At 36.6% G+C, this 27,720-nt stretch overlaps 3 protein-coding genes across 7 annotated transcripts; 2 read left to right on the top strand and 1 right to left on the bottom strand.

The window, feature by feature from the left end:
• The first annotated feature begins 146 nt into the window (after positions 1–146).
• Positions 147–4,342, top strand: LOC113781008 (probable pectinesterase 68). Its single transcript, XM_027326829.1, has 5 exons — positions 147–576; positions 1,123–1,312; positions 1,990–2,196; positions 3,385–3,623; positions 3,910–4,342. The coding sequence occupies exons 1-5, from the start codon at positions 251–253 to the stop codon at positions 4,064–4,066; spliced, it is 1,119 nt and encodes a 372-aa protein (XP_027182630.1). The 5' UTR covers positions 147–250; the 3' UTR covers positions 4,067–4,342.
• A 777-nt stretch (positions 4,343–5,119) lies between these two features.
• On the bottom strand, positions 5,120–8,358 carry LOC113779778 (peroxisome biogenesis protein 19-1-like). 3 transcript variants are annotated; one of them, XM_027325493.1, is made up of 6 exons: positions 8,208–8,358; positions 8,028–8,123; positions 7,821–7,869; positions 7,377–7,659; positions 5,680–5,996; positions 5,120–5,290 (listed from the first exon to the last, which is right to left on the bottom strand). In XM_027325493.1, the coding sequence occupies exons 2-6, from the start codon at positions 8,065–8,067 to the stop codon at positions 5,245–5,247; spliced, it is 735 nt and encodes a 244-aa protein (XP_027181294.1). In that variant the 5' UTR covers positions 8,068–8,123; positions 8,208–8,358; the 3' UTR covers positions 5,120–5,244. The 3 variants fall into 3 exon arrangements, with proteins under 3 accessions (XP_027181294.1, XP_027181293.1, XP_027181295.1); XM_027325492.1 differs by having other exon boundaries at positions 8,028–8,358; XM_027325494.1 differs by lacking the exons at positions 8,028–8,123; positions 8,208–8,358 and having other exon boundaries at positions 7,377–7,699; positions 7,821–7,867.
• Positions 8,359–15,477: 7,119 nt separating this feature from the next.
• LOC113781132 lies at positions 15,478–19,162 on the top strand. 3 transcript variants are annotated; one of them, XM_027326992.1, is made up of 7 exons: positions 15,478–15,593; positions 16,211–16,542; positions 16,842–17,289; positions 17,429–17,434; positions 17,664–17,962; positions 18,239–18,609; positions 18,914–19,162. In XM_027326992.1, the coding sequence occupies exons 2-6, from the start codon at positions 16,237–16,239 to the stop codon at positions 18,584–18,586; spliced, it is 1,407 nt and encodes a 468-aa protein (XP_027182793.1). In that variant the 5' UTR covers positions 15,478–15,593; positions 16,211–16,236; the 3' UTR covers positions 18,587–18,609; positions 18,914–19,162. The 3 variants fall into 3 exon arrangements, with proteins under 3 accessions (XP_027182793.1, XP_027182792.1, XP_027182794.1); XM_027326991.1 differs by having other exon boundaries at positions 18,239–19,162; XM_027326993.1 differs by lacking the exon at positions 17,429–17,434 and having other exon boundaries at positions 18,239–19,162.
• The last annotated feature ends 8,558 nt before the right edge of the window (positions 19,163–27,720 follow it).

Here is a 27,720-nt window from a genome sequence, read left to right as displayed (position 1 = left end):
AATTCCTGAATGCAAGGGAATCATGCACAGAAAATATGACCGTTGGAATGTGGAAACACACTTGATATATGCAGTAAATAGTTCCCTCCTCCGTATGCCATTACGCCCCCCGTCTTCTCTATATATTATTTCTTCTTAACTGCTTTCAGAAATCAGAACTACATTCCTTGGTCCAATTATTTCTCTCATTCCCTTCTTAATTCGCAAACATTCCCTTCCCTGAACGTCATTAATTGAAGATTTTTTCTTGATGGCTTTTCTTAACTCTCACTTTCCTCTATTCTTCGTGTACTTTGTAACATTATTCTTGGTACCAAATTCTTGTGCTTCTTCCAGGTTTCACCGCAGACACCACTTCTACTACAAGCACAATTCACTAAGCACACAGGAACCCTCTTTTAACTCTAGCAACCACCACCACCACCACCATAGATGGATAGGGCCCTCCGGCAACCGTCTCATTACAGTCGACCTTGAAGGGTTCGGAAACTTCAGATCAGTTCAAGCTGCCGTTGATTCTGTCCCAGAGAGCAACCGCGAGAATGTGCTTATCCGAATAAGTCCTGGTTTTTACATGTAATATATTTAATGCCTCTCGGAATTCGGTTTTCGTCTCAATTCTTCTTCTAAATTAGAAAAAAAGATAATAATAATATTCTGCTTGGCATTTGGCATGCATGCGTTGAATACCATTGTATGCAGCACTAATTGGTTCTTGAACAAACTTTAGTTGTTTAGTTTTAAATTGTCATTAAAGATAGATAGTCTGAATGAACTTTTGTCAACTGTGATTCAATTCTCCAACATTCATTTTCGTACGTCTGAAGTTGTGAGCAATTATATATATATATATATATGTTAGCTTTTGAAGTTACTCAAACCATTGTTACGACATTTTATGACTTGGAAACGTTGGTTATACTCTACTACATTAGCTAGTCAAGCGATTGTGGCCGCGGGGGTGTTGTTCATTTATTTCATACTCGTGGTTAGAGGCTTAGCATGCAGCATGCTAGCTCAAAATCAAGCCGTGATTTATTTATTTATTTTGTTTTCTAAAGCATTATAAATATGTCATTTTGAAACTCTTTTGCCATGATTGACAATGTGGTGGTGGTGCAGAGAGAAGGTGGTGGTGCCGGCATCAAAACCGTATATTACGTTTGAAGGAGCAGGAAGGGGTGCAACGGTGATAGAATGGCATGATAGGGCAAGTGACCGGGGACCAGATGGCCAGCAGCTGCGTACTTATCATACGGCTTCTGTCTCCGTTTTCGCAAGTTATTTTTCAGCCAGAAATATCAGCTTCAAGGTACACTAGCTCATGACCAGTCACTGTCTGCTGCCTCCGTCTTCAGTTCCACTCCAGCTGAGGACAAAATCTAATAATTCTATTTACTACCAGTAGTAGTAGACTAAGTAGGTCGGAGCATAATCATGAAATTAAATTTCAAAAGTATTTTTTAGGCCACATTTTTCATGAATAAGAGAGTAAATAGCAAATTACTACACAAATTTTAAGTTGAGTATATAAAACCCTAGCAACTACTGCTGATGACCCTTTTCGCTTTTTCTAACTTGAACAGTAAATACTCTACAATTTAGTCAAAAAACCACTTTTTTGGAACCGCGCAATAATTGCTAGTAGAAAAGATGCACTTTTCCCAACCAAAGCTAAAAATTTCCTCAAGTTTTCAATGTGCAACCAGGATTTTGTCTGTGCTTACTTGGAAAGTTTCTCCTTTTTCTCGTTCAAGTTGTGCCATTTTGGCTTGTATCCTGTCAACATGCAAAAATCACGTCCATTAATTCAAGGTACATTATTGAAGTTGCAACTTTTCATTCACTCAAAAGCTAGAAGGTAAAAAAAAGAGCAGTAAAATGGCTCCAAAATTGGTTGAACACCATGCTTCCCAAAAACACGAGACATGATTACAATGTAAAAAAAAATGATTTGAATTAAGTTAATCTCTGCAAATTGGGGGTCAGAATACAGCACCAGCACCAATGCCGGGGATGCAGGGATGGCAAGCAGTGGCATTCCGGATATCCGGCGACAAAGCATACTTCTCCGGGTGTGGATTTTACGGGGCACAAGACACTCTCTGCGACGACGCCGGACGCCATTACTTCAAGGACTGTTACATCGAAGGCTCAATCGACTTCATATTTGGAAATGGTCGCTCCATGTACAAGGTAATTTAAGCAGATGGTATTTAATTCATTAATTATTCTTGATCTCATGGTAGTGGTAAGACGTTCTTTGGTAGATTAAATCGATTAGAAAAGATGAGTGCTATTACCAGTACATGTTTGAAAAGGTGATGGGTAATTGAGCCCATTGACAAAAGCTGTTGCCATTTGTCTCGTCTTCTTGTCTATGGTAGTACAATCCACAAGCAACAGGCTGATCACTTTTTCTTTTAGCTATTAAAGAATATTAAATATATGTAATTAATTAGCCAGGCTGATCACTTTTTCTTTTCTAAACTACTGTTTTTCTGAATTGTTTAATTTCTAAGCTAGCAGAACTTTATTATATAGTCAATCAAAAAGGTCTTGACAAGGGAAGCGTGAGGTGAAATCATGTGACATTATCCAGTCTTTCTTCAAGTTTATATAGCTACTTTGTATTATTCATCTGTTTTCATGATTATCAGTATTTAGGTTGCCACCTTGAGAAGAGACTTATGCTATTACTTCCTTCCATGTCACGATGAATTTATACTGCACCTGAAGTTTTCTCAAAAGTTGAAACTGCTCAAAAAGGCAGTTTCAACTTTTAGAAAAATTGCATAAGAAATTCCAAAAAAAAAAAAGGCAGTGAGCATATTAAATAAAGGAGAGGGAGCAAGGTTTTAGTATTGTTCCCACCTTTTCACCCAAAGATTTAGCCAAATAATCATTCATCTCATACTTGTCTAATGATGAAAACGTTCACTTTAGTTTATGCCATGCATGAAATGATTGCTACATATGATAAAAATGCATCTCTATTTAAAATTTCATAACCTGCAGTCAAATGAAGAACTAACTTCAAGTCCCTCGGGGAGGGTTGGGTTGGGTGGTACGGGAGGAGGGAGTGTAAGTGAGAGGTATCGGATTCGAGTTCTCCTGCTTACACTTTAAAAAAAAAAAAAACTTGAAGTCCCCCCACCCCCTTCCCGTTTCTTCTTAAGTTCCACGCTTCCGTTGATAGAAAAAATTTTTTTAAAAAATTGTAATGATGGTTTTGAATTCAAGACTTTTCACTTAAAAAATTAAGATTAAAAAAAAATTCTTACCTTGTAATGATAGATTTGTACACAGACTTTTCACTTTTGTATATTTCTCTCGGCTTTCTGTATTCCTTTGCTTAGCATTGGCCCATATGAAAATATTCAGGACTGTGAACTACACTCGATAGCCAGTAGATTTGGATCCATTGCCGCTCAAGGTAGAAAGTCGCCTGATGAGAAGACTGGGTTTGCTTTTGTGCGCTGTAGAGTGACGGGATCTGGACCAATATATGTGGGCCGTGCTATGGGCCAGTACTCCAGGATTGTTTACTCCTATACATTTTTTGATGATGTTGTTGCCCATGGTGGATGGGATGATTGGGACCATGTTAGCAACAAGAACAAGTAAGCCACTTTTTTTTATTAGGTTGGGTGTTAAAAGGGGAGAGATTATAAATAGAAAATTCTAGATTCAAAATTCCTTTGTGAGGTAAATTCAGAAAACTTGTTTGTTGGGTTAGAGATGAAATTCCTTTTCGATCTTTTTAAGCTACTTTGTAATAATAACAAAGGCAACCTTTGGACTAGATTCTCTTATTTTACCTAAAGTTGCTAGGCAAAAGTTTTTGACTGCCTAATTACATTTCTACAATGATGAGGAGAATATGACTTAAAATTCCTGATAATATAGGACCGTGTTTTTTGGAGTCTACAAATGTTGGGGTCCTGGAGCTGCAGCGGTCCGCGGTGTATCATGGGCCAGGGAACTTGATTTCGAGGCGGCCCATCCATTTCTTGTGAAGAGTTTTGTCAATGGAAGGCACTGGATTGCACCATATGATGCCTAGAGATTTGGATCACCCACACTGCCCGCTAAAATTCATTTATTCTTTTATTCTATTCTTACCATAATATGCATTGCAATTACGAATCACTTTTAGGATCAATTTGAGATTTTTTTTTTTCAAAAAAAGAATCACTTTTAGGATCAATTCGAGATTAGAAAACAGTGACAAATTTAATTTATGTACTTGCCATAGTCTACCTTCTCATTGTCATTCTTTTAGTGGTGTAGTAAACTTGACACAAAAGTTGCAGATTTCTTTTAGTGGGCTTATTTTCCATTGATTATTTTAACTAATTATAGATTCTGATTTTAGATAATCAATTTTTGAAATATTTTTTACTTGCATTTGTATTCTAATTATAGATTTTTCATTGATAAAAAAACTAAAATCTATTATTATTCAAAAATTTGCATTTGATTATCTTTCATAATCAATTTTTATAATTAGATTCTATAAAATCTAAAACAGCAAAAAACAAGGCGTCTTCATGTCCCCAAGATGGCCAAATTTGTAAGAGCCCACTAGCACAAAGGATCCACTACCTGACAATTCATGTACAGTGAGCACAAGGGTGATTAGCCCGTAGTCAATCCAACCCACGATTGAAAATGAAGTTCTGAGACTGACTACGAAATTGGGCCAAATTTAATTCACTGATACGAAAGCATCACGTGAACAAATAAATGCACATCCGTATTCACGAGGTTCATAAAACTTTAGAGAAAAAGTTGTATTTATATAATTTCCTAAAAACTTCCGCGGGCAATGGCAACAGAATAAAGAGCAAATGATAACATCGTCAAAATTTGTGATGCGTCTAATTAATTAAAGTTTAATTCCTTGAGAACAAGCGGAAAATGGGAATGGAAATGAACGAATTTTGACGTCTCATCCTAACAATCTTCATGATTGCATTGATTTCCTGATCCTGGGGGCCTTTCATGAATCAAACATAATTCCCCCACAGGAGAAGCATGGACCTCAAAATTACAACATCCCAACTATTTTCCTTTTTTTTTTTTTTTTTTAAGAAAAAACCCCTTATATTAACCGTGAGAAAAAATAATAATTGAGATAAAGAACCTATAATGATATAAAGGCGCTACAAACAATCCGTAAAAATCTTCTGTGGTGACAATCTAAAGGCGTGAAAATAGAGAAATATAGAAAACATCATCTCACATAATACAACAATTTTGTTGAGCATCAGGCGTCTCCGGAGATCTGCAAAAGCAGCCAAACCATTTGTCAATCAGTGCTCGCTATGCCAAGATGTAGAAGAAAAAACAATATAGGTGAAGAATAAGAAAAAGAAATTCGACAAAAAAAAAAAAAAGAAGAATAAGAAAAAGAAGGTTGGCCTTCCTGTAATGAGAGTGCAGAAAGTGACCTGGTGTGCTTCTACTCCTCATGCCACTATGAAAAGTGAAAACCCACATCCCAGAATCCCCCACCCCGGGAAAAACTTCTCTCCCTCTCATTCTCCCCAAGTCAAAGCCGTTCCCAACCCTGGAAAATCTTTATCTAATCCGCCAAAAACCATGTTGTTATCATGTTAATTTTCAAATTTCAATACCCGTTACGAGTTTTGAAAACACAAGCAGTACACTTACAATGGTCCAAAGTTTGATAGATCAAATTCCGGAGCGAGCTCCTGCACAATGTCGTTGGGAGGTTGCCCGCATTCTTGCATTTTCTGCATGAGCTCCACAATCTTGTTGAAGTTACCAGGGTCAGTTTCATAAACTTCGTTCAAATCTTTTATAAGTTCATACTGGTGCGAGAACCGTTGATAATCTTCACTGCTGAGTTTGGTTCTATTGTCTTCCAACCAAGTTGGATATCTTTCACCAATTTCTTTCATAGGTTCGTGAAGAACATCTTTAGACAAAAGTTGCTGCATCATTGTCTCCACAATAGACTCCATGTCCTATGATATAGAAGAGAACAAAGTTACACACCAGCTTTCAGTGGATTATTAGTAGGCAGTGCATAAGAACCCATGTGAGAGGATGCTGGCCAAGATCATATCAACTAAGCAGTACAAGGATCTTTCAGCAAAATGCCAACCAGTTTTACATGGAACAAGCTTTGTCTATGATATAGCATAGGCATATGTAGGCTTAAAGCTACAATAAAAGCACATCCCTTGCACTCAAGGGATTCCAAATGCATCACTAGCCTAAAAAAGTAAGCCTTTTCCCTAACTATAACCCCTCTCCCAACACAAAAAGAAAAAAAAAAACACATAAAAACAAAAAAAGGGGGATAATCCCTCCCTCCTAACGAAGAAAAACAGATTCCCAGACACATATAAATAGTAACTGAATTTTGACAGCATAGTTAGTCAATTTCAATATTGCTAACATGGAGCTTCCAACTAAACAGTTAGTACTTGGTAGTCACATAATCGAGTAGCCTAACATCCACCATTAGTAACAACCCAGCAATGCAATTTTGGCCAGATATGCAACCACAAAGACACATGCAGAGCCATATGCATACTTGTGTATAATCAGACTCCTCAAAAGGGAATTGTGGCAAACTGGGTTAACAGTCAGAGAAGTTTGGTGGCCCTAGTGCATTATAAAGCATCTAGCATTCCAGTACTGTTAGTGGAATAGGCAATTTATCATTTGCAAAGAACAAAATCCGAATACTACCAGCCCATGGAGGATACCCATGAATTTTGTTAAGATAATACAGTAGTTGAATCACTTTATAAACTCTTAATCAAATCATCAAGCTTCTTTTCCTCTTTCAGAGTTTGTTAGTCCAAGCCAGTATTTCTTTGAACAACCAAGCACCAGAACAACTGAAAAATGGCTATAAGCCTAATCTTTGTAGTTTTCTACATCTACGATCTAAATTCTTGAATACAGAGAACATGAGCTAGATATCACCCCTTATGATCATGATGTCCCTCCATGTAAATATTCAGATAACCATAACTGTTCATTAAAGCAGACAACAGAAGCTAACATTTCCTGGGACAGGCCATTGATTGGAACACAAAAAGGTAACCAGCACTTCTGATATCAGAAGCTCAGAACTTGAAATTATAGACTACCTCCAAATTTTCATTTTTATATCTCCATCATCTTGCTTAGTAGCAGAAACTCTTCTAATCTAGAACCACGAGATTTAAAATTAAACTGAAAATCCAAGACGATAAAATAACAAATTAGGGACACATGTTAACATTCCAACGTGTTCCATACAAAAACAAGTTAAGCAAGTTGCTCCCAAATGAAACATTGACACAATTGCCCAAGAACTTAACATACTAAAAAAAATCCAACAAAAATACCTGAGACCCAGCAAGCTCCTCAAATTGCTTAACCCAATCTTCCATCATTGCATCATTTCCAATGTTCTCTTCCATGGGTTTCGGCCCTGAAACAGATTCCAACCCTTTAACAGCCTCCCTTGTCTGCTCTCTTAGCTTATCAAGAGCCTCAGAAACATGGGATTCCTTTGAAACCTTTTGCTTCCCTTTTTTCTTACTTCTCAAATCAGGCAATCCCATGCCTAGCCCCTGTACCTCACTTGGCATCGAAGAATTCTCTTGCTTGTTCCCTTCATTATCCCCACTTCTCGAAGCCAATAAAAACTAACCCTTTTTAGTTCATACTACATAAGCAATCAAAATCAACAGATATTCTGATTAACCCATTTAAAAAAAATTGTCCTATATCAGTATATGTGACTATTATGGACAATAAAAAACGAATACAGCAAATAAAGATTGAACCTTTGAGCAGAGGAGGTAAGATTGAGGCTCTGAAAATCATCTAAAGCACCTGAAAATAAATAAAAACCAACGAGAAACAACTGTTCATTCAATTTTGCAAACAAACACGCATCTGCCAAAAAAGAAAAATTGAAAGACAAAATTCAGGAAAGGGGCAAAAAAATAAAGTGCCCTGTGTTTGCGTATTTGTCTCTCAGAGGTGCTTACTATCAAGAAGTTGGTCCAGATCATCGGAGTGGTCAGCCATGGATTCCTCACCTCTTTCCCCTGTATCCGCTTTGGTAAATATATCTCTTTCTTCCTCTACGGGCAAATAAAATACCTTGAGATATCTGCTTGGATAGAAGACTAATAGAAGTAAACGCTATTTATATAACTTATGGGTACCTTTTCCTTCTGATCTTTTGTGCTAAGTATGTTATGGGGAGAAGAAAGGTGCGTCAAGGAAAGGTGCGAATGAAAGAGAAAAGAGGCAAGAGCGGGCTTTGCTTTTGTTCTCTGATGCGGGTTTTTGTCTGCGATTGTGTCACGTTATCCGGCGAATTCACCGAGATTTATAACTTTTCCCGTTCGATAAAGGCTGTAAACGAACATATAAGGACATTTTACAATTAAAAAAAATCCTTTTGGAAGTGTAAATTCATTCTTTGACAGGCATCATTTTGACAAAGTGAGTAGGAGTTTGGCCAAATTTGCTACCAAGTTAGTACTTAGTACAGGTTGACAAGTGGGAAAGATATTTCCCCATGCGGCTTAATAGAAGTCCACATCTTTGATGCAGCAGTTGCTCCATTTATACCGAATGTAAAGATTAACATAGTAATGAAAGTGAAATTTTGACAAAAAGAGAAAAAAAAAAAGGCTGTAAACGAACCAAATTTTAACAAACGGCCTGATTCGTCAAGAGCTAGATTTGTTAAGAGTTGGATTTGAGTTCAATTGTTAATAAACTTTAACTCGAATTCAATTGTGAATTAATATTTGATTAAAGTGTTGAATCGAGTTCAAACTTGTACATATTTGGCTAGTTAAGCCTTGAATAGTTTTTAATATTTTATTTAAAATACTTATCAATATTTTTATATAAAATTATATTTTATTATTTTATTATATAAATATTATATATGTATTAGTGATAGTTTAATTTTAAAAGAATTAAATAAATTTTTGAGATTTGGATTTGAATTTGAGCCTATCGAATAATAAGTTGAATCGAACATGAGCATAAATTTAAAGTTCATATACAATTCGAGTTTGAACTTGAACCAAACCTAAGAGCTCAAAAGTGCAATCAAGTCGGCTCCATCCCTTTCTCCTTATTTTGAAACTTTTTATGTGCTGTTAATGAAAAGTTCTAATTTATTAATCTTTTATCTCTTTTTGTTTTCTATCAAGTTCATCTTTTAGTTAGGATATACAATTTGCAAGACCAAAGTCAACATTTTGTTCTATTTTGAGAGAGAGAGAGAGACAGTGGTCTTTTCAAGTGGAGATGAATAATGTCGTAAAATTTGAATGTAGGTTTGATTTTGTAGACTCCATACAATACTTGTGGTATTGAGTTGAATCAGTGGAGTCGAATTTGACTATATCAATTTTTATATGTAATTTATCAAAAAATAATGTTTAAATTGATTCGATTAATTGATAACTTAAAACTTGTATGAGTCTTTATAAATTGGATCACATAAATTTTGAATAACTTATCTTAGCTTTGACCTAGGTGACCTTTGATAAAATGTAAAGACTCCAATTGTAAAACCTAAATTTTACTTTTTGTACTCTAAGGATGAAAATTGAGGCTTTATTGATTTTTTAGTTTGTCAAAAAAAAAAAAAATAGAGTGATTACAATGTTGTAAGAGATTAGAAATACAAAATCAGCTGTGGTTAAATATAAGATATTCCAATTCCAGTTGAAATCATTCTTGGATTCTTCTCCACTTGACTCCATATTAGAGATATTTTGGATGTTTTTAAGAGGTTTATCTGTGTCTCAAATCCACTAGTTGCAGAAATTCTAGTCCTTAGTGAAGCTTAATTGGAGGGGCTGTTAAGAAAAATATTGTTTCCTTGACGGGGTTAAGTGCAATTTGTGCAATAAAACTCCCACGACATTGGCGCCAACCTGCAGCCACGGCCTGCAACAGTACTCAAAGCTCAGATACTTTCCAGACCATTGCATGTAATTAAAGGTTTAAAGCTCAGATATTCCCCAGTCATTATCGGTTCTGTCCAAACAACTTCCCACTCCTAATGAAATCCCAAACAAAAATGAACACAAAAGACCCATGAACAATGAACTATGAATCAAACCCAATGAGTTTTTCATCTAATTCTCAGCAAATGCAGCATCAGTTTCAACCAGAATGTGCATCAACACAACAAGCACATGACCCGTGTCAGATTAATCAGTCCTATTATCACCCAGCGTGTTATCCACACTACCAAAATCCACAGCAAATGCAAGATTCTTCATCATTTTTTAATACCCAATTCGTTAATGGATATGATCAAATTCCGCAGCTACAGCGACAGCAATTCTCCCAGCCGGAATCAGAGAGTCCAGTAATTCACCCTCCTGGGGCATCAGCCCAGCCAGACGCGCCATCACAGCCGGCTCAGGGTGGTAATGGGGCTGCGCCTAGGGTGGCGCCAGGGATATTGGAATCAAGGCAGGTGCCGGACCAGCAGAATGTGTATTATCCTGTACAGGGTGTCAATCTGGCAGCAGCAGCAGTGGTGTTGGCGCAGATTACACAGATTGTCGGAGCTTTAGGAGCATTTTTGGGGACCCAGTTCCCCGTGATGGGAGGCCCTGGGTTAGTTTCGGGCCCAGGCCTCGGTACAAGACCAATGCATGCAGCGGTATGTTGCTTATGTTTAAGCGGTGAAATGTCTGTTTTTGCTGTTTTTAGTAACACGAATTCAATCTAATTCATTGTTTTCATGGTTGTGTTTAAGTGGTTGAAGTGATATTCTAGTTTGGCGCTGCTACTTTAGATCTCTGAGTGTGAAATTTTTGCTTTCAACTTTCATGTTTTTAGATACGATTTCGTTGTCCAATGCGCTATAATGTGTTTCTTGAAGAGCTTGCAATATTTGGTTAATTTTTAGTTGTTTGAGTAAGCACTGGTGGTTTCTTTAAGAGCTTTTAATATTTAATTAATTTTCAGTTGTTTATGAGTAAGCATTGGCGGTTTACTTGCCACCCAAAAAAAAGTTTATGTTTAGTAATAGTTTCTAAAGGGATTGCATAGAACTGATACCTTCAGCAAAGTGCGGAGCTTTAGACTACATGCATTGCAATTAAGATGGGTTAGTTGCTTGGGTAGTATGACGACTGTTGGGTGCAAGATCTCGCAACATTAACCACTAGCCAGCCATGAAGTTGAACTGCCATGTTTGGGGTAGGGAGGGACTAGGAGAAGGGAGAGGGTGGATGGTTAAAAATTTTTTTTAAAAAAAGGATCTCAGAGCATTTGGAGAGCTGTAATAGTGTTATTGAATGCCATCCACCCTCTGAGATCAAGTGCTTATTTTCGTGAAGCAATGGTAGATGTTAGTTTTATGGTGTTCTTTCTTCAATGCAACACCTTAAGGTTAACTACCAAGGCTCTTTTCTGTAGTTTCAGATCACATTTGATATATATATGTATATATGCCTATGAGTGTCTGTGACCGTCGTTTCCTTTCAAAGATGATCCTATTCTCTTACTAAAAGACGCTGGAAGAAAATGTTGGCCTGTATCTAAACTGAATGTTAAAATGTAATAAGAAAATGAAACTTCCAATAAATTTTGACCCGGACACTTGCTGCTATAATTGTATAAAAACTGTATGCACATTAGACCTATCGACAATTACGGAAAACATTTGTTGTACTGATTTTTTGTTGGCTTGCTTTATCTCCCATCTTTTCTTTAGCCATGCTTGTTTCATATTTGAGCAATCTAGATGCAGTCTGTGAGGCACAAGAGCTCCTTGATAGTTTTATCAGTCAATTGAAACCGAGTTGAATGGTTTCCTATTGTTTATAGAACTTGGGGGCACAAAAACTTTGAGAAACTGAAGTAGTTAAGGTTGTTCCACTCATTTATTATTCTTGAGATGGAAATTAGTAAATTAAGATGGTAATACATTTTCTTTAGCCTTGTGTCTGATGATAGATCTACTTGTCCAAGCCATTAACTTTTCTTGTAGAAAACACAAGACCTGTTGATCCCAAGAACCTTCTTGATGCTAGCTTCAGAGGAAGTTTATATAAGATAGACCTGCATACAGGGATACTCCAATTTTTTTCTCTCTTTTCTGACTGTACATCAACTTTCTTTTCAGTAAAGAAGGAACATCAAGGTCTGATGGCTGAAGCATGATAATTAGTTGTACAAATGGATGTATGAATTAATTTATTTCCAAGTTTAATTGTCTGGTGGGGAGGTTTATGAAAAATAAAGTAATCTCGGTATGGTTAGAGTATCCTTGGAATATGGTGCTTTTGATTTTTCTTTATAAACTTTACGAAGTTCCCTGCCACAGTAATCTACACTCCTTGTACTCAAGCCTTTCTGCCAAAAGGTTGAATCAGCTAAAGACCCCTTCGGCCAAAGCTCTGGTTATAGTTGTTTCAACACCTCAGTCTCTAACACTCAGTAATTCTTGGATTCAGAATGCAGGAAAAAAATAAATCAGATGTTTTTCTTCATAAAGTTTCTTTTTTTTTTGGTATCCAAGGTTTTGTTTTCTCATTTTTTTGGTATTCATGTGAATCTTTATAATCATCATTTTCTCTCAAGTTTGGAGACATGTCTATTTGCATGATAAGCATATAATATCTGTGTCCTATTTTGAGTATTGACTTGCAGGGAGATTCGTCTCCATATAGATGTGGTGGTAGAAGGGATGGCTGTGGTCAGGGTCACACTGGTAATCACCAGTCGAGGACAGGCGACTTGGTTCATGAGATAGGATGTGCTCAGGAAACAGGAGGATCAGCCGATCTCCAACAACATGGTGCATCTCCCTCTCAGTCAGAACCATCTACTGCTGCTGAGAAGGTCAAATCAAAAGAAAAATGTGTAGAGCCTTTAGCTAGTACTGTTAAAGAGGGTGATATTCAACGACAAACGCCTATAGTACCGAGTGGGAGTGCAGCTAAAAATCAGCAACCAACTCGAGGTGCATTGTGTGAGCTGTGTAACGTTGATTGTAATAGTTTGGAAATACTTAAGCAGCACATGAATGGAAAGCGACACAAGAAGTTGTTGCAAAGACTGCAGCTATTGAATAATGCCAACCAACCTGGTGCTGAAAGAGGCAAGGAAAGTGTACCACTTGGTGATTCAAATCCTGGGGTAGCTCCGCAGCCTGAAGTCACTACAAAGGGTGATGAGAACAGGAAAAGCCTGCAAGAACATCTGCTAACAACTGTACTTGATAAGATGGAGATACAACGGTCAAATGATAATGCAGATTTACCTCGTACTTCTGGCCATTCACTATCTGATTGCCTTGTGAGCCAGCCTGGCCATCAAATATGCAGCTTGAAGCGTAAGAGAAAAAGTTGTCATGGCAGGGAGCAAGTAAAAACTGTGGATACACCAAGCGGGTCGCTGAAACCTCAAAAACCCAAGATTGTGATTCCCTTCATATGCAACTTGTGCAATGTTATATGTGACACAACAGAGGTGTTCAATCGTCACCTTTCTGGTAAGAAACACGTCTCCAAGTTTAAGCGCTTTGAAGCTTACCAGGCTATGTATGGAGCACTGAGACTTCAAGCTTTATACCCTCCAAGTTCTGCTGCACAAAACCTTGTCCATCAACAACCTTCATGTCCTCCTTTAGGAGCTGATATATCTCCACCCAGTCAAAATGCAAATCCTGCAGCAACCGGTATGGTTTCCCCGATAGTTCCAAATCCCAATCAGCAGATATCAAATGGGACTCCTCAATTCGGTTAAGCAAATGTTCTTTTCATACTTGGCAACCGGCAGCCCTAGTGTAGCTTGCTAGGGGAATGTAATGGTAACTTCTCTTTTTCTTCATGAAGTTCTGAAAATATTGGTCACAAATTCTCCCTTGGATTATAGAATTGCGAAACATAGACTACAGAACAGATGCAAGTATGTAATATGCGTAGGGCATTTGGCCCTTAACAGATGATGGAATTTGGTGTTTAGATTTGACTATAGTATTACAAACTTCCTATAATCTTTTCAAATGTTGCAAATGACCTGCAACTAGTAAAATCTTTTGCTTGTCCCAAGCTTATGGTTAAGATTAATGCTATAATTATAGCACTAAATTTTTGTTTGCTACGTAAATTCGTAAATAAAGAAAAGTATAGTTTAAAATGTGCAAATAAACCAAATATTTTGTAATAGACAATTCCACATTTTAGATTTATTATAAGTTAAAATACTAGTCTAAAGAGATCACTTGCTTTGGTAATAGACAATTATGTGCAAATAAACCAACTATTTTGTGCTAGAATATTACGCAAAGAACGCACCAAGATCCAAGAAATTCCACTGTGTTTCGATAGGACATTATTTGAAAAAACAAATTATAGTGTAGCAGTAATTTTTTTGTGGTGTAATATATGCAACATAAAAAAGTAATTAAAAAATATATTTATGATACAAGTAAAATTATATTTAAAAAAAATGTATCCCACTCTAAATTTTTAGAACTTTTTTCAAATAAAAAGAAAAAAAAAAATCACCTGAGACTAGAGTATTTTGTTCTATCTCTCAATGGGAGAGGGCCAGTGCGATTAGGGTTTGGTACGATTCAGTCTGATTATTATATCTTTTTACATTATTCTACTTTTTTATTGTATACGAGGTAAAAGTGAGTATATAAATAAAATACTTGATATACATTACACATAACATTATGTTTTATTTGTACATTAAAAATTTAAACTTAAACATGTGCAATAATTGAACGAACTGCACAAAAAGTATTAAGACCCTATTTGATAGCATAATTTAGAATTTAAAATTAATAAATTCAGATTTTAATATATTTAAATCCTTTTGATAATAAAAAATTGAACATATAAATTAATTAAATAGCACTGAATTTGCTAAGCAAAACTTGCTCATAAAAATAAGTGATAAATTATTCACTTATCACTGAACATGTGCAATAATTGAACGAACTGCACAACGGCACAAAAAGTATTAAGACCCTATTTGATAGCATAATTTAGAATTTAAAATTAATAAATTCAAATTTTAATATATTTAAATTCTTTTGATAATAAAAAATGGAACATATAAATTAATTAAATAGCACTGAATTTGCTAAGCAAAACTTGCTCATAAAAATAAGTGATAAATTATTCACTTATCACTGAATGTAATATACACTAAAATGTATTTCATTTAATATTTAATTAATTAATTAATTAATTAATTCAAATTTTTTAAAAATGAGTGATAAACTATTCACTCATTACTGTGTGATATATACTTAAATATATTTGTTTTAATATTTAATAATTCAAATGTATTTAATTTAATATTTAATAAATTAATAAATTATCAAAGGCAGCCCTAACTTCTTGTCGTCTCGGAGTAGAAAGAGATATACATAAATATTTAAGGTAACGTAAACGAAGCCATAAAATTACAAATACCAAACGAGCCCTAGCCACTTCTTGTTTACCTTCCCCGTCACTCCCCCTACCTACACTCTCCTCGCCGCTCCGAGGCTCTAAGCGAATGTCTGTTTATTAGCGTTCATCAGATTTCTCTGCATTTAGGTAATGATTTTTCTTCTCCCTCTCCGATTATTACCCCTATTATTTCTCAATTTTACCGTAATTCATTTTTGTTTTGCTAATAGGATTCTTACTTCTTTAACTTTTTCATTTTGTAGTCACGTTACATTAGCCAAATTAAAATAGAAAAACCCCTAGAAATTCACCGACGAAAAGAAAAAAAAGGGTTGCTTGGCTGGGTATCTTGATTACCGGAGCAAGCTTTTCTGATTTATCCGCACCAACGAATGAAAAAGAAAACAAAATTGGATTATAGTTTATAATCTCTGTGGTACTTAGCTCGTACATAAATAACCTTACTATTGGCTTCTCGGTTGGACCACCTTTTTTTTTAATTTTTATTGAGAAGTTGTAATGTTTGCTTGATTTGTTGAAGAATATTCTGAAGAATTTACCAAGGTTTTTGAGGAAATGTTGTTTCTGCTTGACAAAAAGAGGTACCTGCTGATGGTAGCCTTAACAAATGTTTCTTCTTTTTTTTTCGGTGAAAATTCTAGCACCGACTATTATTGTGAGGACTGGGAATCTTGGGTAAAAAGACAAAAGAGTAAACTTGTATAACGACCAGAACTGAATTTTTTGGATGATGGTTGATGTAGGAGTGGACTTGAGTTTGTTTGACGAAATGGGAAGTAGGGAGGATTCAGATATAGATGATGATTTTAGTGACCTTTACAAGGAATACACGGGCCCTGGGGTTTTGAAATCCAACACTGCTGCACAAGAAAGAACTACAACAAATAAAAGGTCACATCATGGGTCTGATGAGGAAGACGACGCTCGGGACCCTAATGCTGTTCCAACTGATTTTACTAGTCGAGAAGCTAAGGTTTGGGAAGCTAAGTCAAAAGCCACCGAGAGGAATTGGAAGAAAAGGAAAGAGGAAGAAATGATTTGTAAAATCTGTGGAGAATCAGGACATTTTACCCAGGTAATTCCCTTCTCCTCTTGGAATTTATATCATTCATATATGTGATATATTTTGGGTTTTTGGTAACTGAATTTGTACTCTGTAAATGGTGAGGGGAGAAGGTTTGCTTTCTTGTCAAGTGAATATGACCATGCTTTTTGATGGAAGGGACTTTGCTAGACGTTATCTCTATCATCCCCGTGTCTCTCACACCCTTCATTGTATTTTACCACAAGCACATCAATGAACAATTACACATTTATATGATCATAGAATTCTAGGTTTGTGTCTGCTATTATGCTAACAGAAAATGACTGTAGGGTTGTCCATCTACGCTGGGAGCAAATCGGAAGTCCCAGGATTTCTTTGAACGAGTGCCTGCAAGAGAACCTCATGTAAAAGCATTATTTACTGAGAAGGTGGTAAGTCAACTTGAAAACGACATTGGGTGCAGAATCAAAATTGAGGAAAAATTTATTATTGTCAGCGGCAAGGATAGGTTGATACTGAAAAAAGGTGTTGATGCTGTTCATAAAATTAAAGAAGAGGGTGAGAAAAAGGGTTCTTCGAGTTCTCAGCTATCAAGATCAAGGTCACCTGAAAGGAGAAGTCCCATTGGCTCTCGATTTGCACGCTCTGATTCTCAGAGATCTAATCCTAGTCCACAGGGTGCCTCTCATTTTCAGAATAGGTTTGGTAGACAGGATAAGGCTGTGGAAGACATTGTTCGCCAGGATTTGCAAAAGCTATCTAGAGGTTCTCCACAAGGTAGGAGTTCAATAGATAATTTTTGCTGTCATGTAGAGATGGTAAAACCTTTCATCTACAATGATATCTATTGTACTTATTGTTTTTTGATGCTTATTCATTGTTAATAATGCTTCTTGCCCAACTATGTTGTTTGCAGCAAGAGGTAAGTTGTTCTGTTCAAGAATTCTGTTGGTTCTGATGTAAGTTTCCTGGGGGGTCTGAATTGAAAAGGGTTGTCTGCCAATTGAAAATTTTTACTGAAAAGACTATTCAGACTTGTCTTGCTTCAAACGGCTTCACAATGAGATTTGAGATAGTATGTCATGTTTAAGCTGGCCTCGTTCTTAGAGATCTTGAATGGACGTGCTTAACACACTCTTCCTTTGGTGAAGCTTATGGTAATGATGGAGTTAGAGGTCGGTCAAGCCATTCGCGGTCTCCAGCACGTCACCCTTATCAAAGCAATGCATATAGTTCATATGATGGTCATAGTCAAGGCAGGGTGGGATATAGGACAGATGGGTGGGATGCTGAGAGACGTTCATCTGACATTCAGTTGGCACGTAAGGTTGAGTATCCTGCATTTCCACAGACATTAGAGGAATTCGAGTTGGAATATAAGAAAGAGGCAATGGATCTTGAAAGAATGCGGGACAAGGAAGAAGCTGAAGAAAATTACAGGCATCATGAGGTGAGAATGTTGGTTAAACGTATTATCATAATTATCTTCTGATTTTGATGTCCATTTGAAGGGGCTGAAATCATCAAAGTAGTTTGTGATCAATTTGTTTTAATTCTGGAATATCCTTTTAGTATCTAGATTGTCCTGGTGATTGTCTGGGTGCATTACCGGATAGGTGCATTCTTTTTCAATCATATCAAGATATGATTGGTGTTTGTGTTCCCTGTTGCTCTAATTTACCTGGTGGAGATTAACTCTGAAATTTTTGTGTTCTTGGACTCGAAGACTATTAGAGAAATAAGGGAGAATTACATGAAGAAACTGGCTCTTTTGAGGGAGACTCATGCAAAACAGTGGGAAGAGTTTCTTCAGCATGATGCCCAAAAGAGGCAACAACAGGTGCAACAGCACATGTCAGCTTCTGGGTTTGGTGGACGTAAACAATCCAGTTATTCTGACTATGAAAATTCTGTGGGCAATTCTCACTATTCTGGATCTAATATGCCCATGGAATCTAGAGGCAGGTACCCAAAGCCTGTGGAAGATTATCCTTCCTTGCGGTCTCACAACACTTATGGTGACTTCCAGCGTCAGAGGCGTGATGACTATGGGAAAGCCTATAATCGATATTGATTGGTATATTGGAGTTATCTTAGGTGAGTAGCTCTTACCCTTGAAAAATCTAAGCAACGTGGCTTCTTATGCTCGTTTTCACTTCAGCCAGGTTTAGGTAGGAGATGTATATACTTCATTGAGTGAGGTCTTTTAGATCGTGATAGGCCAGGCACTTGGGAATCTTAGTACTTACGTTTGTGTAATTTGTCCGTTAGGTATTGGTATAGGTTTTTGAGCTTGTAGCCTTAGATGAGTAGGATGGGAGATGCAGGATTTGTACATGTGGCTATATGGAATCTCTTGCTTAAACTACTTCAACCTAAATTACCACTTCAAAATTTTCAGGATGCAGTTGCTTGGGTACTACTATGGAAAAGGAGCACTCAATTTAGGTAAGTGCATTGGTTGTGTTTCTGGACATGAGTAAATGACATTTGTTTCCCTGGTAGAGAAACCCATTTGTTTTTGCTATTATTGGCGGAATACTGTTGTAATGAAAAACGGGGAGCAGAGCATGGGTTGGTGGTTCTGTATATGGGTGTCTCAATTACATGACTCTTGAATTGACTGCGCAAAGCTGTTTGTTTTGTTGCTTCTGTTGTGTTCCTATTTTTTACCGTCATTAAATCAAGTATTTTTTTTGTTGTGCTCTAGATTTTATTATTCTACCATTGAATTGGTTTAGATAAATCAATGAATTGATTTGTTCTCTAACTGCTAGCGCGTCCTTGGATGTAGTAGAACACTTGTGCTGACTAACTTTCATTCCCTATTAATGGCTTCTGTAGCTAGCATCTTGGTTTATTTATTTTATTTTATTTTTTTTGGGAGGGGGGGTGGGGGGTGGGGGTTTGGTGGAAGTTTATTTTGGCCAAATTTTCGTTTATCATTTTTGATCTGTGGGTAGTAATAATGAGAACCTATGAAGAGAATTAGGAGAGGTTGAGGATCTCGCCATCTAAATTAAATGGTTGCATTTGCCCTCGAGGACTTGCATCTAGAACAGCCTGCATAATTTTGGATAGGGATTTGATGGTATATTTCCAGACGCAAAACAAATTAAATAAAACATCTTCCATCTCGCTTTTCTATTAAAATCTAAAGTATGCTGGTAGTCAATTTAGGGGAGGGCGGGTGATGCTTGACTCCGCTTTCTTCCAAAATATGTATTGATCCAGTTACTTTAAAGTTTAAAGGTCTCTATTTCATTTGCAACATTTTGCAACATGTTAAAAGTACAACAGTAGAAACTACCAGTGTTTTTAAATCCAGCGTGCATTAAAGCGAGTGAACATTTAGTCCTACTCCTGAAAACGTCTATGTAACTAGGCGGCAGAGTAGTGATTGGCTTCGCCGACTACATTCCTTTTCCACATCGACAGTAGTGTTTATGGGATCGATGGAAGGACATTCCTTTTCCTGGTACAGAATTATCTTAGTTCATATGTTTCTGCTGTCCCAAAGGAAGGTCGTTGTACATCATCAACAATGGCCAATAAAGACTTCTCTGGATGTAATGTTATGTTGAAAACGTCTGTGCTAATTATGTTGGGTTCAGTTGAGCAAGCAACCCACTGATCTGGCAATTAATTCTCCAGCGAGGTTTTAACGTTTTGCATGCAAGAATTGCCCGAGTTATGGGGAAAATTAAACAACGGAGTCAGTCACACCGAACATAATAATGTTGTAGGCTTGGACGCTGAGTGGACTCCAGTCACCTGCGGGACTGAGAGTGATTATTGTCACTTTGTAAACTTGCAATCTTCTGCACGGCTTTACATGCCCAAATCACTCTTTTTCTTTTTCTTTTTTTTTGTTTTTATTTATTGGGGTTGGGATCAAAGCAATTGTTTCAGAACTGCCAAAAAGAGCAGTGCCAAAGATTGGCTACGGAGGTCTTTGACAACCCTTTCCTCAAATCCTGTGGTTTATCTGAATGGGCTGATTGTGTATCCAACGAAGTCGATGATATTGGAGAGTACACTTGTCCAGGCATTGTTTTTCCTTAAAGATCGCATTTCGTCTGGGGAGACTATTTGTACAACCCAAAAGCTGTGTTATAAGTCACCCACCGCCACCGGTTGGGCTGCATGCCATCTTACCTAGCGACCAGCGCACTTGACTTTCAGATAGCTTGCTTGGTACCATCTCCAAGACCAAAAGGAAACATAATAATAATATCTTTTTTGCTTTATTTAATTGTGCGCTACATTTTACTGTTGTGATTTTTAATTTAGTGATCAAATTAATGGTCGAAGTTTTTCCCAATTCCGGTCAGTAGAGTTTTCAAGGAAGTCAAAAAAGTCCGTGAGACCGATTACCTTACGTTGTTCTTCATTTGACTAGAAAATTATAGCCAAAACGATACCCCTGTTGACCGCTAGGATGTTGTCCCCTGTGCTGTAATCAACTTCACTTCTTGCAAATTTTGACGTGCACAAAAAGTTTTTTCTCACTTTCTTATACTTTTCTTGCCAAATCAAAGGAATTGTAGTAATTAATTTGCATCACAAGATTGTGGCTGGATAGGATACTTGTAGAGTTAGTAGAAAACGCTCTACACTTTTTACAATCTAGAAATACATAAATGATTATTTTTAAAATATAGAAGTTAGAGGGATGGAATTTATCCGACTATTGGAGAGCAATTTCTAATTTTCTGATTTTTTTTTTTGTTTCTCTTTATAGACTCATAGTCTGATAGTTACGCTATTTGTCTTAATTTCGTTCATATATATATCTACCTTGTACATAAGAAGAAAGCAAGTTACTGTAGCAGTTCACCTTTTGGACACATGTATTGCACATATTTTTGACAAGTGGAATCTTGGTCATTTTAGCAAAATTTTTCGTTCCCTTTTTTGATTCAATTGGGCCGAAAGGATTAAAATATTTTTTCTCCTCCAGAATATCAACTCCATCTCTTCTTCTTTTTCTTGCGGCAACTTCTGTCATCCCTCACCTTTTTTATTTTTTAAAACTAATCTAACTAAGATTGTTGCCATGTTATTTTTTTTCTTCAAGATGATTAGCTACTTAGCAAAGAGAAATCTTTATGAATTTTTTGATCCCATTTTACATTTTCTTTTCTTCCTTTTTTTCTTCATCTCTAATCTCTCATGTTTGCTGTATTTTTGAATTATAATGTTATAACCAACTGGTATTTGTTTGTTAAATTTATAGGATAACATTGTTATTTAGTATTTCTTCTTGGATAAAAGGTGAAATATTAAAATATATAAAAGATTTTAGAATTCTTTTATACTAGTGATCACCTTCTATGAAAAATAAAACAAAAACTCATTCTTTTCTTTTCTCCTCCTAAGATTTGATTTCTTGCTTCACATTTTTTTCCTTTTCTTTGTTTTTTGGTTACATTTTGTAATTATTTATAATTTTGTGTATATTTTTAGGAGAAAAGATATATCATGTGATGGTTTCACCAAGATAAATCTAGTTAGGCATTCTTCTAACTCTGTTTTTCTATGTTCCCCCCCCCCGCCCGCCCGCGGCAATTACTTTATGGTCTATTCAATTTAATTGGAGGATCCAATAAGATTTTGTATATATTTAAATTAATGTTAATTTTTGTTTATTTTTTAATTACTCAAGTGTTGTAGTATCAATTGGGTTGGCATACAAGGATTGTAGTTGGTGATGGAAGTCACAATTGAGACTTTCAACCTAGAGTGTGACTTTACAAAAAATTGTTAGAAAATTCAATTTTGATTAGGAAGATGTTTTTGCAATAAAAAAAAATTGATTCAGTTCTAATTTGTATATGTAGATCCGGAAACGTAACAATTCGTATTTTTATCTAACCTTGCTATTTATATCCTAGAGCTACAGGGTAACGTTGTCACCTTTATGCGAGATTTAAATAGATGAACTAACTTCTTCTATCAAAAGAAAGAAAAATGTGGAAGTTTATAGTAAGCTATATTGATGTTGAAGATTGTGCCATGTCTTAGTGGCTTTCTAAACTTTTTTCTCATTATTAAAATACTAGAAGCATTATGATTGCTTGTGGTTTAGTTATAACTAAAACTATGCTGCTATTAATGTAACAATGCACTTATAGAGTATTAATTTTCTCTCCTCTTTAGGTATCATCATAATAGTGGTTCACAAATCTTTATTCAAATCATAATAAATAATAGAGTTGACTTCATAGATGGAATTTCTTTTCACAATAAAATTTGAGGGAAATTTTATTTATACTCCATATTTTGTTAATTGTATTCCTACGATTAATAAAAACAATATAATAAAAATAAGGATTAATCTTTCCTATACACTGTCAGCGTTGGATGAATGATAACTATGCAAAATTTGTTTGCAATTTAACTTTTACACACATGTCATAAATTCAATGGTAATAGTACATACATTATCAGTGTATATAAGATTTACTCTAAAAATAATAGTAAAAATACAATTAACAAAAATAAGAGTTCAAATAACATTTGTCAATTTTAATTGTTTTGATGCTCAATTTTTTTCCTATATTTCTATTCATTCATCATGTGTCGAAATAATTTGATGTTATGTATTCGACTAAATTTCTAGGGCCCAGGCTGTACTTTACACAGCTCAAGTACCTCTAGTCTAACTACAATATAAGTTCCAGTTCGGTGTAACTATAGCTTCTTTCCATGATGCCACGTGGTAGTTCCAAAGCTGAAGTTTAGCTTATTTCTCCTCGGTTGAATTGGACGTGAGATGATTGGTTGTCAGCTAAGCTTGGTTGCACCAGATTTTTCCCTCCCTTCCTTTCGGCTTTCGTCCTGTCTTTCCTTCGTTCTGGTTCTGTGCTGTCTTTTCTTCCTTCCGCTTCATCAGCCTCCTCTCTACCCACTCATCAGCTTCCTCTCTACCCACTCCAACCTGCTTCTTTTCAGCCACAGATTGGTTATGTTTTCGCTCCAAATTTTGCCCTGGTTGCACCTGATTTTGTCTCTCCTCTCTCCTTCATTCATCTTTCCTTCCGTTTTTTTTTGCTATTGTGCTGCTTTCTGTCCGCTTATTTTTTCTTTTTCGGCCAAACCCTGAGGCTGTTCCCACTCAAAATTTACTGTGTCTTCCCTTCTCTCTGTTCTTTCCTTCCTGAGGATTAGGTGGTTGTGATGATGAAGCATGTTGCTTGTCCTCGTTATTTTCGTGCACTCTCCCCATGATTTTTTCTCTTTCTTTCCCGGAGTGAACGTGATGGTACTGATGAAAGTGGTTGCTTCTCCGACTTCCTTTGTGCTTAATTCGTGTGTTTTTTTTGGAAAAAAAAAAGAACGATGCAGATGTGATTGATGGGAGAACTGGGTTACCGGCTCCTTTCCGACTTTTCGGTGACAGTAGCAGTAGGTTACTTTCCTCTACTCCTTTGATTAGTCATCTGACTCCCTCAGTCTAACCTTTACTTCCTCTTTCTTCTTGTCTAAGCTGCGATTTTTCTCTCTTCTTTTTCCAAAGCATCTTTATTAGTTTTTTGGTTTTCTTCATCCTATTATTTACCAGATTAATTGTCTAATTTTTTCCCCTTTTATGATGCTATAATGTTGCAGGTAAATAATCTGAAAATTTCCTACTCCATCTTCATGGATTTTGTGAGTTTTGTTTTTCTCTTTTGAATGTGGATTAAGAACGCTACGGTTTGGACAACAATGTTCTGTTGTTGCAGAAATTTGGCTTTTCAAAGGAGAAGGTCGCCACTGTCATTGCTAACAATCCTATATGAGTCCTGAATGGTTTGAGAAAAGGTTGCATTTAGTGGAAAACTATTTGGGGATTCCTCGCAAGTCCACCATGTTCCATTATGGGCCTAAAGTACTCTGTGGTTTGCGAAAGTCGACAATTGACAAGAAATTTGACATTTTCAGGAGTCGGGGCTGGTCTAATGAGCACCTATATTGAAAGAAACTCTCAAGGCTCTAGAGTATCTTCATCAACATGGCCACATCTATCGTGACGTTAAGGTTAATTAAATCTAAAATTTCCATTCTATTGATTTTACGCTTGCTGTCGTGGCTGTTTAGCATTTTTATTTTAATTGTTTTTCATTGAGAATGTTTTTTTTTTTTTGGGAGGGGGTGGTTGAAGGTTTTCAAAGATTTTTGTTATGTTTATGATTTTTTCCTGCACTAGACAAAGTTTGGAGAGAGAGAGAGAGAGAGAGAGACTGTGTTATGTATTCGACTAAATTTCTAGGGCCCAGGCTGTACTTTACACAGCTCAAGTACCTCTAGTCTAACTACAATATAAGTTCCAGTTCGGTGTAACTATAGCTTCTTTCCATGATGCCACGTGGTAGTTCCAAAGCTGAAGTTTAGCTTATTTCTCCTCGGTTGAATTGGACGTGAGATGATTGGTTGTCAGCTAAGCTTGGTTGCACCAGATTTTTCCCTCCCTTCCTTTCGGCTTTCGTCCTGTCTTTCCTTCGTTCTGGTTCTGTGCTGTCTTTTCTTCCTTCCGCTTCATCAGCCTCCTCTCTACCCACTCATCAGCTTCCTCTCTACCCACTCCAACCTGCTTCTTTTCAGCCACAGATTGGTTATGTTTTCGCTCCAAATTTTGCCCTGGTTGCACCTGATTTTGTCTCTCCTCTCTCCTTCATTCATCTTTCCTTCCGTTTTTTTTTGCTATTGTGCTGCTTTCTGTCCGCTTATTTTTTCTTTTTCGGCCAAACCCTGAGGCTGTTCCCACTCAAAATTTACTGTGTCTTCCCTTCTCTCTGTTCTTTCCTTCCTGAGGATTAGGTGGTTGTGATGATGAAGCATGTTGCTTGTCCTCGTTATTTTCGTGCACTCTCCCCATGATTTTTTCTCTTTCTTTCCCGGAGTGAACGTGATGGTACTGATGAAAGTGGTTGCTTCTCCGACTTCCTTTGTGCTTAATTCGTGTGTTTTTTTTGGAAAAAAAAAAGAACGATGCAGATGTGATTGATGGGAGAACTGGGTTACCGGCTCCTTTCCGACTTTTCGGTGACAGTAGCAGTAGGTTACTTTCCTCTACTCCTTTGATTAGTCATCTGACTCCCTCAGTCTAACCTTTACTTCCTCTTTCTTCTTGTCTAAGCTGCGATTTTTCTCTCTTCTTTTTCCAAAGCATCTTTATTAGTTTTTTGGTTTTCTTCATCCTATTATTTACCAGATTAATTGTCTAATTTTTTCCCCTTTTATGATGCTATAATGTTGCAGGTAAATAATCTGAAAATTTCCTACTCCATCTTCATGGATTTTGTGAGTTTTGTTTTTCTCTTTTGAATGTGGATTAAGAACGCTACGGTTTGGACAACAATGTTCTGTTGTTGCAGAAATTTGGCTTTTCAAAGGAGAAGGTCGCCACTGTCATTGCTAACAATCCTATATGAGTCCTGAATGGTTTGAGAAAAGGTTGCATTTAGTGGAAAACTATTTGGGGATTCCTCGCAAGTCCACCATGTTCCATTATGGGCCTAAAGTACTCTGTGGTTTGCGAAAGTCGACAATTGACAAGAAATTTGACATTTTCAGGAGTCGGGGCTGGTCTAATGAGCACCTATATTGAAAGAAACTCTCAAGGCTCTAGAGTATCTTCATCAACATGGCCACATCTATCGTGACGTTAAGGTTAATTAAATCTAAAATTTCCATTCTATTGATTTTACGCTTGCTGTCGTGGCTGTTTAGCATTTTTATTTTAATTGTTTTTCATTGAGAATGTTTTTTTTTTTTTGGGAGGGGGTGGTTGAAGGTTTTCAAAGATTTTTGTTATGTTTATGATTTTTTCCTGCACTAGACAAAGTTTGGAGAGAGAGAGAGAGACTGTGTTCTGATGGCTTTTATGCAATAGTTTAGCTAATTCAATTGGCAGAAAATCAAAATTTGGAGGTGGGCATAGCCTCTTGTTTGGCCTTTTGGCCATGGTTGTATGAGTATTTTGGTTTTGGGCACCTCAATGGTTCCACTGCAGGCAGGAAATTTATTACTTGATAGTAGTGGGGAGGTAAAACTTGTTGACTTTGGTGTGTCAGCTTGCATGTTTGACGAAGGTGACAGATAGAGATCAAGAAATAACTTTGTGGGAACCCCATGCTGGTATTTATTAGCAGCCTTTTCTTTTTAACCTTTCATATTAATAGCCATGAAATTATCTTTATTTTCTTGTAATATTAAGCTGTTTTGCCTGTGTTTCTTCACAGGATGGCACCAAAGGTGTTGCAGCCACAAAGTGGTTATGACTTCAAGTGAGTAACCTGGTATTTCTGTGGAGTTTTAATTGTAAAATTTTTTATCTGTTTTTATATGTTAAACAAGCATGGCTAAGCTTTTTATTATATTAATTGCACTTGTTTTGCAAGAGCTTACCGTCAGAGGCAAAGGAAAATCTGAGTGTATGGCAAATCAGTCCCTGGGAATGGTCGTTGCTTATAGAATGCTCCAAATTTCTCCACTTAAGTGGGAAGGAGGGTGACTAATACATTTTAGTTGAATTAGAAGGTTGTTAGTATACTTTCCTTTTAAGTTTGCAACCTAGAGCTTGTCATGGACACCAAATTAGAGGGTAAGGAAAAGCCCGAAAGAAAGAAGAAAAATTAAGTCAATATTGTGTATAATGAATTCCACAAGCACTGGAATGGCCTTTGTGCAAAATTTGGTTTCATAGTTTTCTGAAAGAAACAATGATTTTTCTTTGTATCAGGGCTGATATCTGCTCGTTTGGAACCACCACACTAGAGTTGGCTCATGGTCATGCACCATTCTCAAAATATCTCCCAATGAAGGTATGGACTTTATATGCAACAACACCAGATAACAATAACGAACTTGATGCAACATGTTCTTGAACTGTATTTGTGCACTTAATGGAACTTCCTCATTTTGGTAGGTTCTTTTGATGACCATACAAAATGCGCCTCCTGGACTTGATTATGACCACGATAAAAATCTCCAAGGCAAGTTCTTTTTCTTTTAATAGTTTCTTTTATTGCTGTGTGGTTTTGCATACCCCTGGTCACTAAGTATACTTTTGTGTCTGTCTCTGTGAGAGAGCGCTTGCATGAGCCTACATACGCATAATTGTACACATAATTACTACTGTTTGTTGCCATTGGGATTGGTTTTGATACGCGCACTTCATCTGCAGATAGTATCGTGCCTACAAGGAGCAATAAACTACAG

Source organism: Coffea eugenioides, chromosome 8 (assembly GCF_003713205.1).
Source record: "Coffea eugenioides isolate CCC68of chromosome 8, Ceug_1.0, whole genome shotgun sequence".
NCBI lineage: Eukaryota > Viridiplantae > Streptophyta > Magnoliopsida > Gentianales > Rubiaceae > Coffea > Coffea eugenioides.
This window is presented reverse-complemented; position numbering and strand designations above follow the sequence as displayed.